Source organism: Sparus aurata, chromosome 16 (genome assembly GCF_900880675.1).
Source record: "Sparus aurata chromosome 16, fSpaAur1.1, whole genome shotgun sequence".
NCBI classification, from domain to species: Eukaryota; Metazoa; Chordata; class Actinopteri; order Spariformes; family Sparidae; genus Sparus; species Sparus aurata.
Genome location: NC_044202.1, coordinates 6,828,245 through 6,842,043, shown reverse-complemented (window position 1 = coordinate 6,842,043; position 13,799 = coordinate 6,828,245). Strand labels below are relative to the sequence as shown.

The 13,799-nt window shown below is 42.9% G+C and overlaps 1 protein-coding gene across 1 annotated transcript; it reads left to right on the top strand.

The window, feature by feature from the left end:
- The first annotated feature begins 197 nt into the window (after positions 1-197).
- Positions 198-13,386, top strand: dcaf5 (ddb1 and cul4 associated factor 5). The gene is made up of 9 exons (XM_030443771.1): positions 198-733; positions 1,555-1,698; positions 2,211-2,247; positions 2,397-2,536; positions 3,871-4,000; positions 4,984-5,197; positions 7,986-8,052; positions 9,201-9,322; positions 11,341-13,386. The coding sequence occupies exons 1-9, from the start codon at positions 526-528 to the stop codon at positions 12,673-12,675; spliced, it is 2,397 nt and encodes a 798-aa protein (XP_030299631.1). The 5' UTR covers positions 198-525; the 3' UTR covers positions 12,676-13,386.
- The last annotated feature ends 413 nt before the right edge of the window (positions 13,387-13,799 follow it).

Sequence of the window (13,799 nt, the reverse complement as noted above, 5' to 3'; positions counted from 1 at the left end):
TCCTCTGGGAACAGCCTGTTTATTCAAGCACACACTTACATTTACAGCACTGTAAATATAAAATGTCTTCTCCAAAAACTACATAGTGCTCCTTTAAATACAGTACAGCTGGATTTACACCACAGGTTTGTTCCAACATGTGAGTGGTGGAGAGATTAAACCACCACTAAAACTACTTAAGTGGGAGGTAAGACATTAAATTAGCAGACTTTTGTTCTGAACGTGGCTGTAAATAATAAAGCGAGCGGATTCCCCGCCGGTGATGCTGAGTGACAGGCAGGGGGAGAGAGAGAGGTCCTCCACCGGAGCAGGAAGCTGCTGCTGGGACTGCCGAGAAGACAGAGGAGGTACAAAACAACGTCGACATCAGCAGGCAGGCGGGCAGCGGGGTATCCACCATAATGTAGACCCGACGGAGCAGGAACAACCACGTACGTCCACCGAGCGACACCTTAACACATGTCCAGGCTGCAGTGGTGAACACAAAAGGGGCCGTGTGTGTGTGTGTTTTCCGCCTGGTGAAAAATGAAGGAGCTGAAGGGCTGCGGTATGCGCTCCTCAGTGGGCTTTCTGTCCCGCAGAGAGCTGACTGGGCAGCCGCTCATGAAGGAGGAATTCCAGAGACGCAGGCTGTCAGGCTGCACCAGCCTCTTCAAGAAGGATATGCTCGGACACTTCGGCTGTGTCAACGCCATTGAGTTCTCCAACAACGGCGGGGAATGGCTGGTGTCTGGTAAGTTGACAAATCCCCCTCTTCCCCTGTGTCAGACTGTTTTAAGGTGTTAGCATGCTAACGCTAACTAGCCAGGCAGTCAGCTGAAACCTCCTGGGCTAGCCGTTGCTAAGTAAGCCTTAGCATGTCTTGCTAACGTTAGCTAGCTAGCTAACGTCAAACCAAACAGCTCCGCAGCTTCAGCAGGCAGCAGCCCCGGGCCGGTCACACATGTCAGCCGTGAGATCAGCACTGTGGCCGCTGTGGTGCACATTTTTTACTCTCGGATGGGTTTATTCATGGCTACCTCCTGAAATCACAACGCTATTTATGTCCCGAGAGGATTAAAAAACCATCATCTGGCCTAGTGTAACAGCCTGGGGCTTGCCATTTTTGGTCAGCTGTGGATGTTTACTTTGTTCATAAATGACAGAAAATCAGCTCGACTGCTCTTGATCGTGTTTGTCAAACTATACAGATGCAACAGCAGCATTTATTTAACCGATTTGCTGTCAACTGTTGTGTTAAATTCTCACAATTTTAAGCAACTTTTAAGGAGAAAGGTACAAATGTAATCACAGCTTCTTAAATGTGAATGTTTTCTAATATCTTTACTCCTCTGTGACAGTAAACTGGGTGTTATGTGCTTAAAATAATAACCCAATGTTCTCAGACTATATCAGATTATACAAGAAATATCTTGATGTTTCTCATAAAAACAAGGACTAGACCTGGCTTCACTTTTAAGGGTCTAAAGTCAAACAGTTATGAATCCACCGCTCTGAATGGTTTTATACATTTCTGTAAGGTGTTGGTGTTAATCCATGTGTTCCTGTCCGCAGGCGGAGATGACCGCCGGGTGCTCCTGTGGCACATGGAGCAAGCCATCCACTCGCGGTCCAAGCCCGTGAAACTGAAGGGAGAGCACCTGTCCAACATCTTCTGCCTGGCCTTCGACAGCACCAACAAAAAGGTCTTCTCTGGTGGTAAGAGAAAGAAAAACTACATGTGATCTTCGCTGTGAGGCAATAAATTCATGTGTGAATGCAAATTTGACAGAAAGAACCTTTAACCTAAGTATTTTGCATCATCAGTAATTAAATGATTTTCTTCAATAAAATATTTAGTGGATAATTTTGATGAAATGGAATGGAATGGAATTTGCACATGAATGTTGTTGGGTTTAAATTATGGATTAAAAAAAATCTAAATTTAAGAAGCTGGATTTGCTGAATTATGTTCTTCTGGAGGGATTTGGTGAATGCTGTAGTTTTCCGGGTGCTCTGTCAAGCCACAGTGCAAATTAGTTGAGAGGATGAAATATTGATGATGCTGTAAAAAAAAAAAAAAGATTAAGTTGTTAGTTAATGGATGATTAACTTACCACACCATTGAAAGCACCTCTGGTTTCCAGGGTATTTCTGAATCTCAGCATTGCAGATTAGACCTGAGCACTGTCACGTTCTGATTTGCAGTTTTTGTGTTTGCTGTTTTTCAGGAAATGATGAACAGGTGATTCTTCATGATGTGGAGAGGTGGGTACAATAACACATTAATGCTCATTATTAAAGCATCAGAACAGCTTGATATCCTCACAGCCGTCATAAAAAAAGCATTTGGCTGTCCAGTTATTAAACTGTTATCTTGTGTACTTAAATTGACAGTTTGATGATTGTGCACACAGGAGAGAAACTCTGAACGTGTTCCTGCACATCGACGCCGTGTACAGTTTGTCCGTCAGTCCAGTCAACGACAACGTGTTCGCCAGCTCATCCGACGACGGACGCGTTCTGATCTGGGACACCCGAGAGCCGCCAAGCACAGGTAAGTGTTGGCAGTTTGTAGAGCTGCACAAGTAATCACAGTATCATCACACCGTGGTGCAGAGCTAAATCTAAACCGCAGAAGCTTCAATGTATTGATAAAGGTATAATGTGTGACTGAAGAGAAATGTGATGAAGGAATGTGGTGCTACAGAGACGTCCTGGTCCACAAGTCTTGTTCTCCAGATGTTTATATAGTACAGATCCCAACAAATGTCAGATCATCATGATTTTAACAGCTTTTTTTGGTGAAAATGAAAAACATAATGCAAAAATGATAATTCGAACTAATCATGAATAATACAGCAGTTACAATATCTGTTCTCTCAGTCCTTAGTGGCTTATATGCTCTGTAAAACATATGATTTGAGCAGCCAGGCATGTAGGATTAAAGCATTAAAAAGATTATTAAAGATAACATGCTTCCACCTTAAATTTTAGTTTCTCATAGCCTCACACAATCAGACTAACAAAGGGTTAAGAAGAGCAAATGAAAATCGTGTGGCCTCAGGATCCCAAATGTGCTGTACTGGAAGATGAATGCATAAGTTATTAGTTCAGTAAAACGGTTGCTGTCTAATTCGGCCCTTATTAGATGAAGGTAATGATGACAGAGTCTCTGTGGAACATATCCTCTCTTCTGTTATCTCTTTGTGGTCACAATCACAAAGCTGTCCTTAGGCGGTCATGCGGTGTATTTCAAAGTGTCTCTGTTGGACTGAAACTAGTGTAAAGTCCTTCATGAGTGAGACTTGTTGATAAAAAATGCAGTGGATCATCTTGCATGACGTTAACATCCTTCTATTTTGGATGCCTTCCTTGTGACCACGTCGACCTAATAATACATTTAGCAGTAATCGTTATTCAGCGCGAGCCAGCGTCGTCTGATCGAAGTTTGAGCTTATAAAAGTTGGACACAAATGCATTCTTTTGTTAGTCCAGCTGTCTCTCTGTTTAATACAAGTGGTGTTTTTATTATTAATTCCACTGTTTGAAGTACATGCAAGTATGTAAATACACCTGGGCCGGGGAATGTTTTGACTAGACTGTTGAATGAATGATGTGCGACAGTGATGTGAATATCAGACAGCCCTCTGCTGGGTTCGGGCGGATCGTGTCAAAATCTGCACTATAAAAACTTGACGCGTTAATGTAGGAAATTCAAAATGAGGTAATTCAACATGACACATTTTTTTGGCAATAGTCTGACCTAAATATATAGAAGCAGAATTAATACAGTAATAATGACTGGTGTTAAAAATAAATGACTAATACAAGAAAAAGCAATTTTGAAACAGAACAATGAATTCATTAGAATCTCGTCTCTTCCTTCAGAGCCGTTCTGCCTGGCCAGCTACCCGTCAGCCTTCCACAGCGTGATGTTTAACCCCGTGGAGCCCAGGCTCATCGCCACCGCCAACTCCAAGGAGGGAGTGGGATTATGGGACATCCGCAAGCCGCGCAGGTTAGACGTTTTTCTCCTGAAGCAATTTTCAAGATGGGATCAAACTTTATTGTTACAAGTATGCAAATAAGCCGTGGCAGAAGTAGGATTAAACATAAAAACACAACCCTTAATAACCATTTAAATTATAACAGTAAATTGATTTGCAGTTATTTCATTTTTCACATTATACTTTATATTTTGCACTCTCAGTCTGAGTTTTTTGTAGTGAGTGAGTCAGTTTCCAGTCTGCTCTTGTCCTCCAGGTGGCGCTGTGGTCTCACAGTTGAACTAAACACCGCTGCTGCTCAGCCAACTGCAGAGTCATCTCGCTGCGAAAACCAAATGTTTATACCATTTAAGTGACTCTGTGAAAACACTTAATTTCTCTGAGTGTGTGTTTACTCAGGTTAGATTAGGTTTTGGTTGTTGGTTGTTGCACAAATGATGATGCCTCCAACAGAAGTAAACACTGAGTGTTTCTCCTCCTCCGCTGTTGGCTCCGTCTCTCTTCACTGTGGGTGTGTTTACAGACACTTCTGAGAAATTCCTTCAATTCGCTGTCAAGTTCAAAAATAGCTTCTTGGTGAAGCTGATTCAATGAAATTGTTTTAGTATTTTTTCATTACGTGGTATGAAAGACTCATACTGCAGACATATTAAAGTATACTGTATCTTCTGATGACAACATGTAATTTGATTTAAACAGTGTTTATTTGGTATAACATTTTCTTGAACTATGAAATAATAAACATTAAGTCTTATAAACAAATTATTCTTTATACTGAAGTGCAGAAGATCAGTTAAGAAGTAATCGCAGCGTGAGGAAAGAAAAATATCCTCACTAACAAATAAATTATTCCCACTAAGAAAAGCAGACTCATTAGAATAATTGAATTCACAAACCGTGTTATATCCTTATTATAGGGTTATAATAACAAACTAATCTCTATTAATTGTAGTTGATTATGGCTCTAATGTTTACTTTTCTCGCGTGCTCTCAGCTCATTGCTGCGTTACGGAGGCAGCCTGTCCCTGCAGAGCGCCATGAGTGTCCGCTTCAACAGCACCGGCACCCAGCTGCTGGCGCTGCGACGCCGCCTGCCGCCCGTCCTCTACGAGCTGCACTCCCGTCTGCCCAGCTACCAGTTTGACAACCAGGGCTACTTCAACTCCTGCACCATGAAGAGCTGCTGTTTCGCTGGTGACAAAGATCAGGTTGGTCGTCACATCATACGAATACTGAACCGCAACTTCTGCAAATACGAAAAAAAAGGGCATGTTTGTAAATTACAGGGTTGTACGAAATCAAAGCAGGCCAGCAGAAAGAAAAATAAGGCAAGCAGAAGTTTAAGGCATCGATTTCAAACTCCAGTCAGAGGAGTCCAAATACGTCTTCCTCTTAAATCAATGAAATATGTATGTATGAAACGTTATACAGGAAACCTAAAAGTTTCCACTTCATGTGCAGCCATAAAAGAAATATCTTCCATATAATTTATTGCACTCACGTGTGTGATTTGGCTGCTGATAGAACAAGCAGATATACACGGAGGCGACGTCCAACAGTGGAGAAAGAGTTTTTTCTAACCTAGTGGTTCCTTAAAATTGAATGTTAGGAGAAAATTGAGAACATGTGGGATCAATAGGAAGAATAAAAATAGAAGAAGATATTCATTCCTTCTGTGACATTGGGACTTTTGGGTGTTGAGAAACACCAGAAGCTTCTGTACTCAGCCAATGGTCCTCCCGATGGTCCTTCTCAGACATGACATCACCCTGCAACCATGTTTATTATGTTAACATTATCCTCGGGTGTCAGCAGAGCTCACGGAGGCTTAAAAAATGAGCCCTCACTACATGAGTGATGGAGATAGTTTAAAGGTTACAGAATCGGGTCAGGACTGCACATGAAAGGTTGCTGGTTTGAATTGAATCTGCTCACCTGCTGCTGAGATGGACCGAAAAACTGTGGGGTTTTTTTTATTCTCTAAAATCTCTCAGTGTAATCCAATACAGTTTAATTCTATCCACTACAGTGTGTGATGACACAATAACATATGGATAACCTCTGTACCTCTTCCAGAACCCCACAGTCCTCGTTTATACCCTCACATAGATACCAGCCACTCAAATATGCCTGATTGTTTTAATCAACGTCCATGAATTATTACCTGAGAAATCGATGAAAATGTTGAAAAACCCTTGCAATGTTAAAGAAAGTGAGAAAACATTCCCGGATCCACACCAAACCTTAATGGGGTCTCCTGGGCAGAGACTCACCCACAAAGGATGAGATGGAGGTCTGACCAGATGATCTCCATCACTGCTGTGTCAGCTCTTATTTTCAGAAATGTCCTCATGTAGACACAGAACCACAGACAGGAGAGGATTTTCTCAGAGTGGTGTGAAAGCAGAGTTGCGGAGTGGCAGCTTACCACACAAAATTGATGGGAGAGGGAAGAGGGAGGGAGTTCTGGGTGTGACATTCCTACTTGACGTGTCTTCTGGGAACCTGAGGCGGAGCACACAGGTGTTCAGTTCAGAGTTTGTTCATGTGCCCTGGAGCTAAAGTGATATGAGTAACGATTGAGGTGTAATGATTTCTCATCACTGCAGAGAGATTTCACATTGGCTCCCTTTAGCTCAAACAAAAAAAAAAAAAGGCAATAAAGTGACGAGAAGGTTGAAAACGGATCGACCACCGTACATGATTGCAAGCTTTCATGGTCTAGAAACCGTCTTGAGAAAGTCCCTGAAACAGCAGAGTTAGAAGAGAAATGTACCCTCTGACACCAGCAGAATATTTACAGAAGGAAATTGAAGACATTTGTTTAAATCCCTGGCAGATAAAATGGCACAAAATAATTCAGAACTCGACAGGATGTCAGAAACCCAAGCAGCACAAAGCGATGCCTCAAACACAAATGTAAATGGCTTCAGAAAAATGTCCCTCCAGATGGTAAAATCAGGCTTGATGGACGTTCCACTTAAACAGAAATGTGCTCAAAGAAAGATGAAATGAAAGGGACATATTTTCAAGAAGGGAAAAAAATCTGTTCCTTTACATTATGCACCTAAATATTTATATGTGGGTGCTCGTGAAGCCAAACTCCGGCCAAATATGAGTGAATTATCAGTGACGGCCGACTTCCAACTGGAGCCACAGGCAATGTTGGTATCAATAAAGACATCCATCTTCCTGTTTTTATGCACATTTTTAATGTTCACATAAACAGAAAATGTGCCAAAGTGCCACGGACCCAGACTTAAACAGAGCATAAATCATGACGTTGATGAAGCGTATGACTTAAAGTGGAGCGATGAGGAGACTGATATGTTCCCTTAAGATGAATAAATAAGACAAAATGACATTTCCATCATATTGTACGACCATCTTGTTACATCTTCCTCTCCTCCAGTGTGGTATAATGGCCCCCAGCTGGAACATTAACAAACTCCCAATAGTCACACAAGAGAAGCTGGTACAAATGCACATTCATTCATATTTTCTTCTACCAGTTTCTGAAAATTTTGTTAAAATTTGCACCACATTCGGATGGAAACCTGGCTCCTGTCAGTGCATGAAGTCATACTCTCGCTCTTCTCTCTCTCATGTGGCTTTAAGACATATATAAGACCTGTGTGTGTATATATAAGAACAGAGCATAGGTCCAACTCTGGCTCTGTCAAAACTTACCTTAAGCGACAGGTCTAAGTGGAACCATCTGTTTACAAAGTCTAATAACAGTTCAGACGAGGAGCAGGAGCTGTGCTGGGGTCAGACTGTCATGTCATGTCAAGTTTGTGTTTGATCTGCGCTACGAGACGAAACACTGCGATAAGATCTGGTGGTTTTGTGCCACATTTTAACCCCCCAGGGTTTCTCTGTGTGTGTGTGTGTATATATAAAGATTTCCTCTCCCTTGTGGACGGATAGAAAGTTTTGTCATATTAAATGGAGAAGACTTAAACATCTAAACATCCCTTTGTCTTCTCTCTCCAGTACATCCTGTCTGGGTCAGATGACTTCAACCTCTACATGTGGAAAATCCCAAAGGACCCAGAATCAGGTGAGTAATTAAATCAGTCTACACTGTCTGCATATTTATGTGCATCTATGCTGATGTGTAGGCTATGATTTCACCTGTTTTTGCATCTCCACATGACAAAAAAAGTAGATCGATGTATTTATCTGGGGCTTCATTACAAAAAGAATTTCCCTCAACTCTTCAGGGTGAATGCCATCCTGATATAGGATTTCTAACTTAGGAAATCCTTCACTTAGGGCGGTTCTGACATAGCATAATTTATATGCTAAGATAAGATAAAACACTGTTTGGAAACATGTTTTCTTCATACCAAAAATCCTAAATGTCCTAAACTGCGTTAAGACAGGAAGTTCAAGCGAGGAGGTGAGACTGACTTGCTGCTTCTGCCAAATACTGTTGCTTTCTTTTGTCCTTTTTTGTTTTTTTAAGTTCATGTTGTTCATCGGGAAATCAGGGTTTGTGAACGAATAGTTTAGAGGACAGTGTTTTAGCGATGTGTCATCCTGCAAGGTTAAAGATTACAGTGGCGTCTGGGTAGGCAAAACAAAACCTGATTCCAGTCGCTGTCAGTTTTCAGCCCCAGAGAGAATGATGGACGTCTGTGAGCTTCAGCCCAGACTGTGGTTTGCCCTCAGCTCATTTGGTCACAATATACTTTCCAGGCAGGAGTAACTATCGGATATCAACATCTGTCTCATTATATAACCCTCCATTTTTCAGCCCGAGTTCAGGTTAAGTTCTTACTTGAATCAGACTGCTCCGGCTCTTTCTTGTCCTGCTCAGACTCACTAAAAAGCAAAGTTAATGTTGAAGTTGGAGTTTGAAATAAGTGCTCCACACAGGCTTTCTTGTGAACACGCCTCAAATCTTATTACTGTGGGAAGAAAATCCCAAGAATGTGGTCGTTTGTAGCTCTGTAGCACCACCTGACACATTTATGGATTTTATTTTCCCTGGAGTTACTCACACTTAAAATATGTGCACTGGGCCTATTTCATGTCGGGCTAATGGCACATTATGAGCATAACATTACAGCCATATTTCACACTCGTGGAATACTCAGAAGCAGGTCGAATAATCTTTGCTGTGTTTGCTGTAATGAGGTCATGTGCTTGTGCTGATGTCTCAGTTTCACATTAAACAAACCCGCAACATGTTCGTCCCTCCAGGAGGCCGTGTGGTGAATGGGGCATTCATGGTCCTGAAGGGTCACCGCTCCATCGTGAACCAGGTCCGCTTCAACCCTCACACCTACATGATCTGCTCCTCCGGCGTAGAGAAAGTCATCAAGGTTAGTAAACGAACATCATCGCCGTACTTTTATGAAGGAAGCCATGTAGCACCCGATGATATAGTACCTCCCTGAAAACGCAATAAAGCCTGAAATTGTAATAAGAATTTCACTTAACTTGATTGAAGATGTAATAAAGTGTCCTGACTGATACTGCAGTGACACTTCTACCTAAAATGTAATACTTTTAATACATTATGTGGAGTTTATTACATTTTCAGCTCATATTTTAAAAAAACGGATAACATGAGTAGAAACAGAGGGACATGCAGCAACATCCTGAGACCTGTACGACAAGGGGAGCTCAACATACCGAGGATCTGTTTTCCTTATCTGGCTTCACTAACCCTAACAATCACAATCACGCTAAGCAGTCACGCAAATGTGTTTATCAACTTGATAAATCAACCCTGGTTTTTTTTCTAGCCATCAGCCTGCGTTTACAGAAAAGTTTCAAACATGGACAAGTCTGCATGTAAAATAGAAAGTCAAAACACATGAACCAAGCTAAAAGTAATACAGTTACAGATTTCAAATGCAGGAAGGACAGCTTAAAGGGCAGACTGTGTTAATGCATGAATTGGGACATGGAAATTGATCTTAAGTTGGCTGTTATCTGTGAGTGAGCACAAAAAGCGACTCATGGGCCTTGGCATAGGTATGTTTTCTAATCAGTGTTATTCTGATTGGTTACTTTATTGGATTTTATTCCTTTTTTTAATCAAGTGAAGTGCAAATTTTATTACATTTTCAGGCAGTATTGCATTTTCCTTAAGAGTTTAAAGGAGTTACAAAGAGGTTACTCTTCTATCCACTGCAGCATCAGGATGATGAAGTGTCTGGAGAAAAATGTATGTAAGTGGACGGATTGAATTTGAGTCCGTGCTCTCAGATGTTCAGACAGTAGACGTGCCCCTAAGTGAGACATTGATCTCCACTGACACCAGGCAGTAAGCGACTGAGCTCCGACTCCCCTCTGTGGAGCGAGGAATGAAAAAAGACGGATTTCCCCCTATCATTAACTGTCGTCTGTAACGGATGATGCTGGGCAGCAAACTGGGTCATGGGAAGATGTGAATGGTTCCTCTGATACAGTATTTCTGAAACCCGACCATGACAATATGACTCACTGTCAGGCTTTCACAAGTCTGGAGCGAAGGCTTCCTGAGCAGATGAGGAAGTCAAGTAGTATTGCTAAAGCTGTAATCTTAACTGTGATATTTCAAAATAAAAACAAATGGTGTTAATAATACACAGCTAGCCTTTTTGTTCTCACTTTGTCATAGTGGGTAGCTCTTATGGACCTTCACGCTGATTGCTAGCCACAGACAGATAAATTAAGTGCATTCCTTCTTTGTATGTTTTTGTACAGACCTCCCTACACTTGTATTCTGTGTGATTCAGTTCCCGTAATAAAGACAAAACACACATTTAACAAAGCTAAAGATGAATTTGACCAAGCATTAGTATTATTTTGTTCCAATTTTCAAAATGACTTTATAAAGTACGTTAATTTCTGTGGGCATAAAGGATTTCTGTAAACTGTATTTTTTCTATTCTTTGTCACAATTTAGACGTGGTGATAAAAGCTTCAAGAGTCTGGAAATTGTTCGTTAAGGTGCCTTGAAAGTGTTTGAATTTTTACTCTTAAAAGGCTGAACAAAGCCTCCACGTGACGAACCATCTTGTTTTGATCTGTCGACTTCTCTTGTTGCATTCCTGTATCGAGTCTTATTCAGTCCAGGCCGTCTGAGTCAGTGTATTGTCCTTGTGCTGACCTCATGGATAAATCAGCCAGCATTTAAAGTTGGCTCAGTGTCTCTCCGATCTTTTAGTGACTCAGTCGAACATCATCACTAAGTTATTTTGTCTGTGGGCATCAACCGAGCACAAGTTGTTTTACTCACATTAGTGAGCAGTGCCTACTCTAAGCCATATTATTGTATAGTTGTCAGATGAGACTTAATCCTCGCGCTCAGAAATTTGGGTTTCTTACTGTCTGACTTTCCTTTTCTCAGGTGTGGAGTCCCTACCAGCAGCCCGACAGCCTCGGTGACCTGGATGGCCGAGTGGAAGACAAGTCGCGCAGCCTCTACACCCACGAGGAGTACATCAGCCTGGTTCTCAACAGCGGCAGTGGTCTGTCCCACGACTACGTCAGCCAGTCCATCCAGGAGGATCCACGCATGATGGCTTTTTTCGACTCTCTGGTGCGTCGAGAGATTGAGGGCTGGAGCTCCGACTCTGACAGTGATCTGAGCGAGGAGGCCATCATGCAGCTCCACGCCCGAGGACGCCGCACCACGCGGCCCACGCCGACAGCTCCCACCACTGTTGCAGCTGCTGCTGCTCAGCAGAGCGACTCTGACAACTCGTCATCCTCCTCTCTGGCTGGACCTGATGCCTCAGCAGGGGAAGAGCAAGCAGGAGCAGAGGTGGATGAGCGACCGAGGAGACGGGGCAGGCATCAACGACATCAGTCTGGCTTCCTTGTAAATGAGGGTTCGGACTCGAGTGAGTTTTGGCTCGACCCCATGCCCCGGCCTCGCTCTCCGAGCCCCAGGGACAACTCCACACTGTCCAGCCCCACCTCCTCCCCTTCCCTTCCTGTGGGAGCCTCCAGCTCCTCCACATCCACTTCCAGCTCCAGCAGTGACGACGAGGAGCGGCGTAGTGCAGTGAGGCGGCGCAACGTCATGAGGCGACGACGCATGCATGTGGTCTCCAGAGCTGGGGACCGACCCGAGTCTGCACAGGCGCTGTTTTCACAGGCTCTGTTTTCAGCCATCGACTCCTGCAGTTATCCATCGATATCAGTCGATGACCTGTCTTCCTCCTCGACAGGCGAGGATCCAAACTCTCTCCAAATCAAACCCTGCAGTGGCGGCACCGGAGATGAGGAGAAATGTCTGAGCCCTTCTGACTTTGTGTGTCTGAGTCCAGTAATGTCCCCTGAGAGCCAGGAGAATGAGGAAGGGAGAGAAAGGACTGAGCTGGGAAAACATCCGGCTGCATCTCCGCGGTCTCTACCTGGACACAGGACCGGAGAAGGAGCTGCTGCTGAGGCGGCTTCAGACAGCTCCGACAGCGGAGAGGCTTGTAGCAGCTCAGGGGCTTTGGACAGTAACTCCCAGAGCCGACGTAGCCGCGGGGTGAATGGGCAGCACCGGACTGTGGCGAGCGAGAACCTCCTCGTCTCCTCAGAATCAGAGGAAGAGACTGATGTCCCTCCTGAAGACACGAGGCCACAGAAAGAAAAAGGTCTGGCACAGAGCGCTCTGAAACGGACTCATGTTGGAACAGAGGAGGGCGAGTCAGGCTCCTCACCCTCAGAAAAGAAGTTAAAAACATAATGACGTCTCTTTCTCATCCTTGAAAGAAATCATTTGTTAACGGACTTAATTTAGGAATTGGGTTTTCTATGGGTTTTTACAACTCAGCTTTTTCATTTTGCGTCTTGTAGTCATGTGACATGACATGAACTGATTATGAGCTGAGCTAAAAAAAGAAAGTTTGATTGACTTTTGTTTCCGAACAAATAAATAGGAAAGTGTCATCATTGTTTAGGTCAAACCGCAGATGACACTCAAAAATGGAACACATAAAGCATAAGCTGAATATTGTTGATAGCAATGGAGTTTATAGTGAAACGCATTTATTTTCATGCAGCATCAGTGTTTCTTTCTCGTGTTCTGGTTGTTGCAGAAAGCTCCGACCGGGATTTGGAGCTCCTCCAAATTACAAAAAAACAAAAAACAAAAAAAAACAGGTCTTTTTATGGAGGACAAAAGCTTTGCAGCGCTATGATTTCTGCAGTTTCACACTGAGCGTTAATCTGATTGGTCTTATTTTCATTTTAAAGTGATTCTCTGCTGCTTCAGGGGCTGTCTGAGGATTGACTGTGTCACCATTTGTTGAAGCTGTGCATTGAAATGATGCTTTCAGTGTCTCTACCAATTGTTTTTTGTCTCATTATCCAGCCCCTGGGTACCATTACAGGCCAGCGCTCGCTTTTGTTTTCCTGCAATTAAAGAATGATTTGTTCTCCAGTGACAATGACACAACTTCTTCCTGACGCTTCTCTTATTCTTGCTTGAGGTTGATTGTTTGAAATATTCACCTCTTCTGACACACCTCTGTGTGAAATGAATCTAAAAACAAGTTATTTAACTGGAGATATTGGTTCCCCTGCTTACAACGGCGAACCGAGTTGCCGTGACAACGCAGCCTCAATGCTCCCCGTGAGAGCAATCTGGCCGTGACCCTGAGCAACCAATGTCGTTCAGAGTAGATCATTTCATTGACTGAACCAAAAGCTATCTTTGCCTTCATTAAAAAGAGTAGTTAAATCTGTTATTAGCAGTCTGCCACTCTGAATAAAACATGACTGTGTACATCACCGAGGACTGAAAGAGTGATTCAGACATCACAAAGAGTTTATGTCAAACAACAAGAACTGCATTTTGTGTGGATGGAT

Coding starts and splice junctions, on each gene's coding strand:
- dcaf5 (XM_030443771.1), top strand. CDS start 526: ATGAAGGAGCTGAAGGGCTGCGGTATGCGCTCCTCAGTGGGCTTTCTG. Junction 2,537..3,870: donor CCGAGAGCCGCCAAGCACAG/GTAAGTGTTGGC, acceptor CTCTTCCTTCAG/AGCCGTTCTGCCTGGCCAGC. Junction 8,053..9,200: donor CCCAAAGGACCCAGAATCAG/GTGAGTAATTAA, acceptor TCGTCCCTCCAG/GAGGCCGTGTGGTGAATGGG.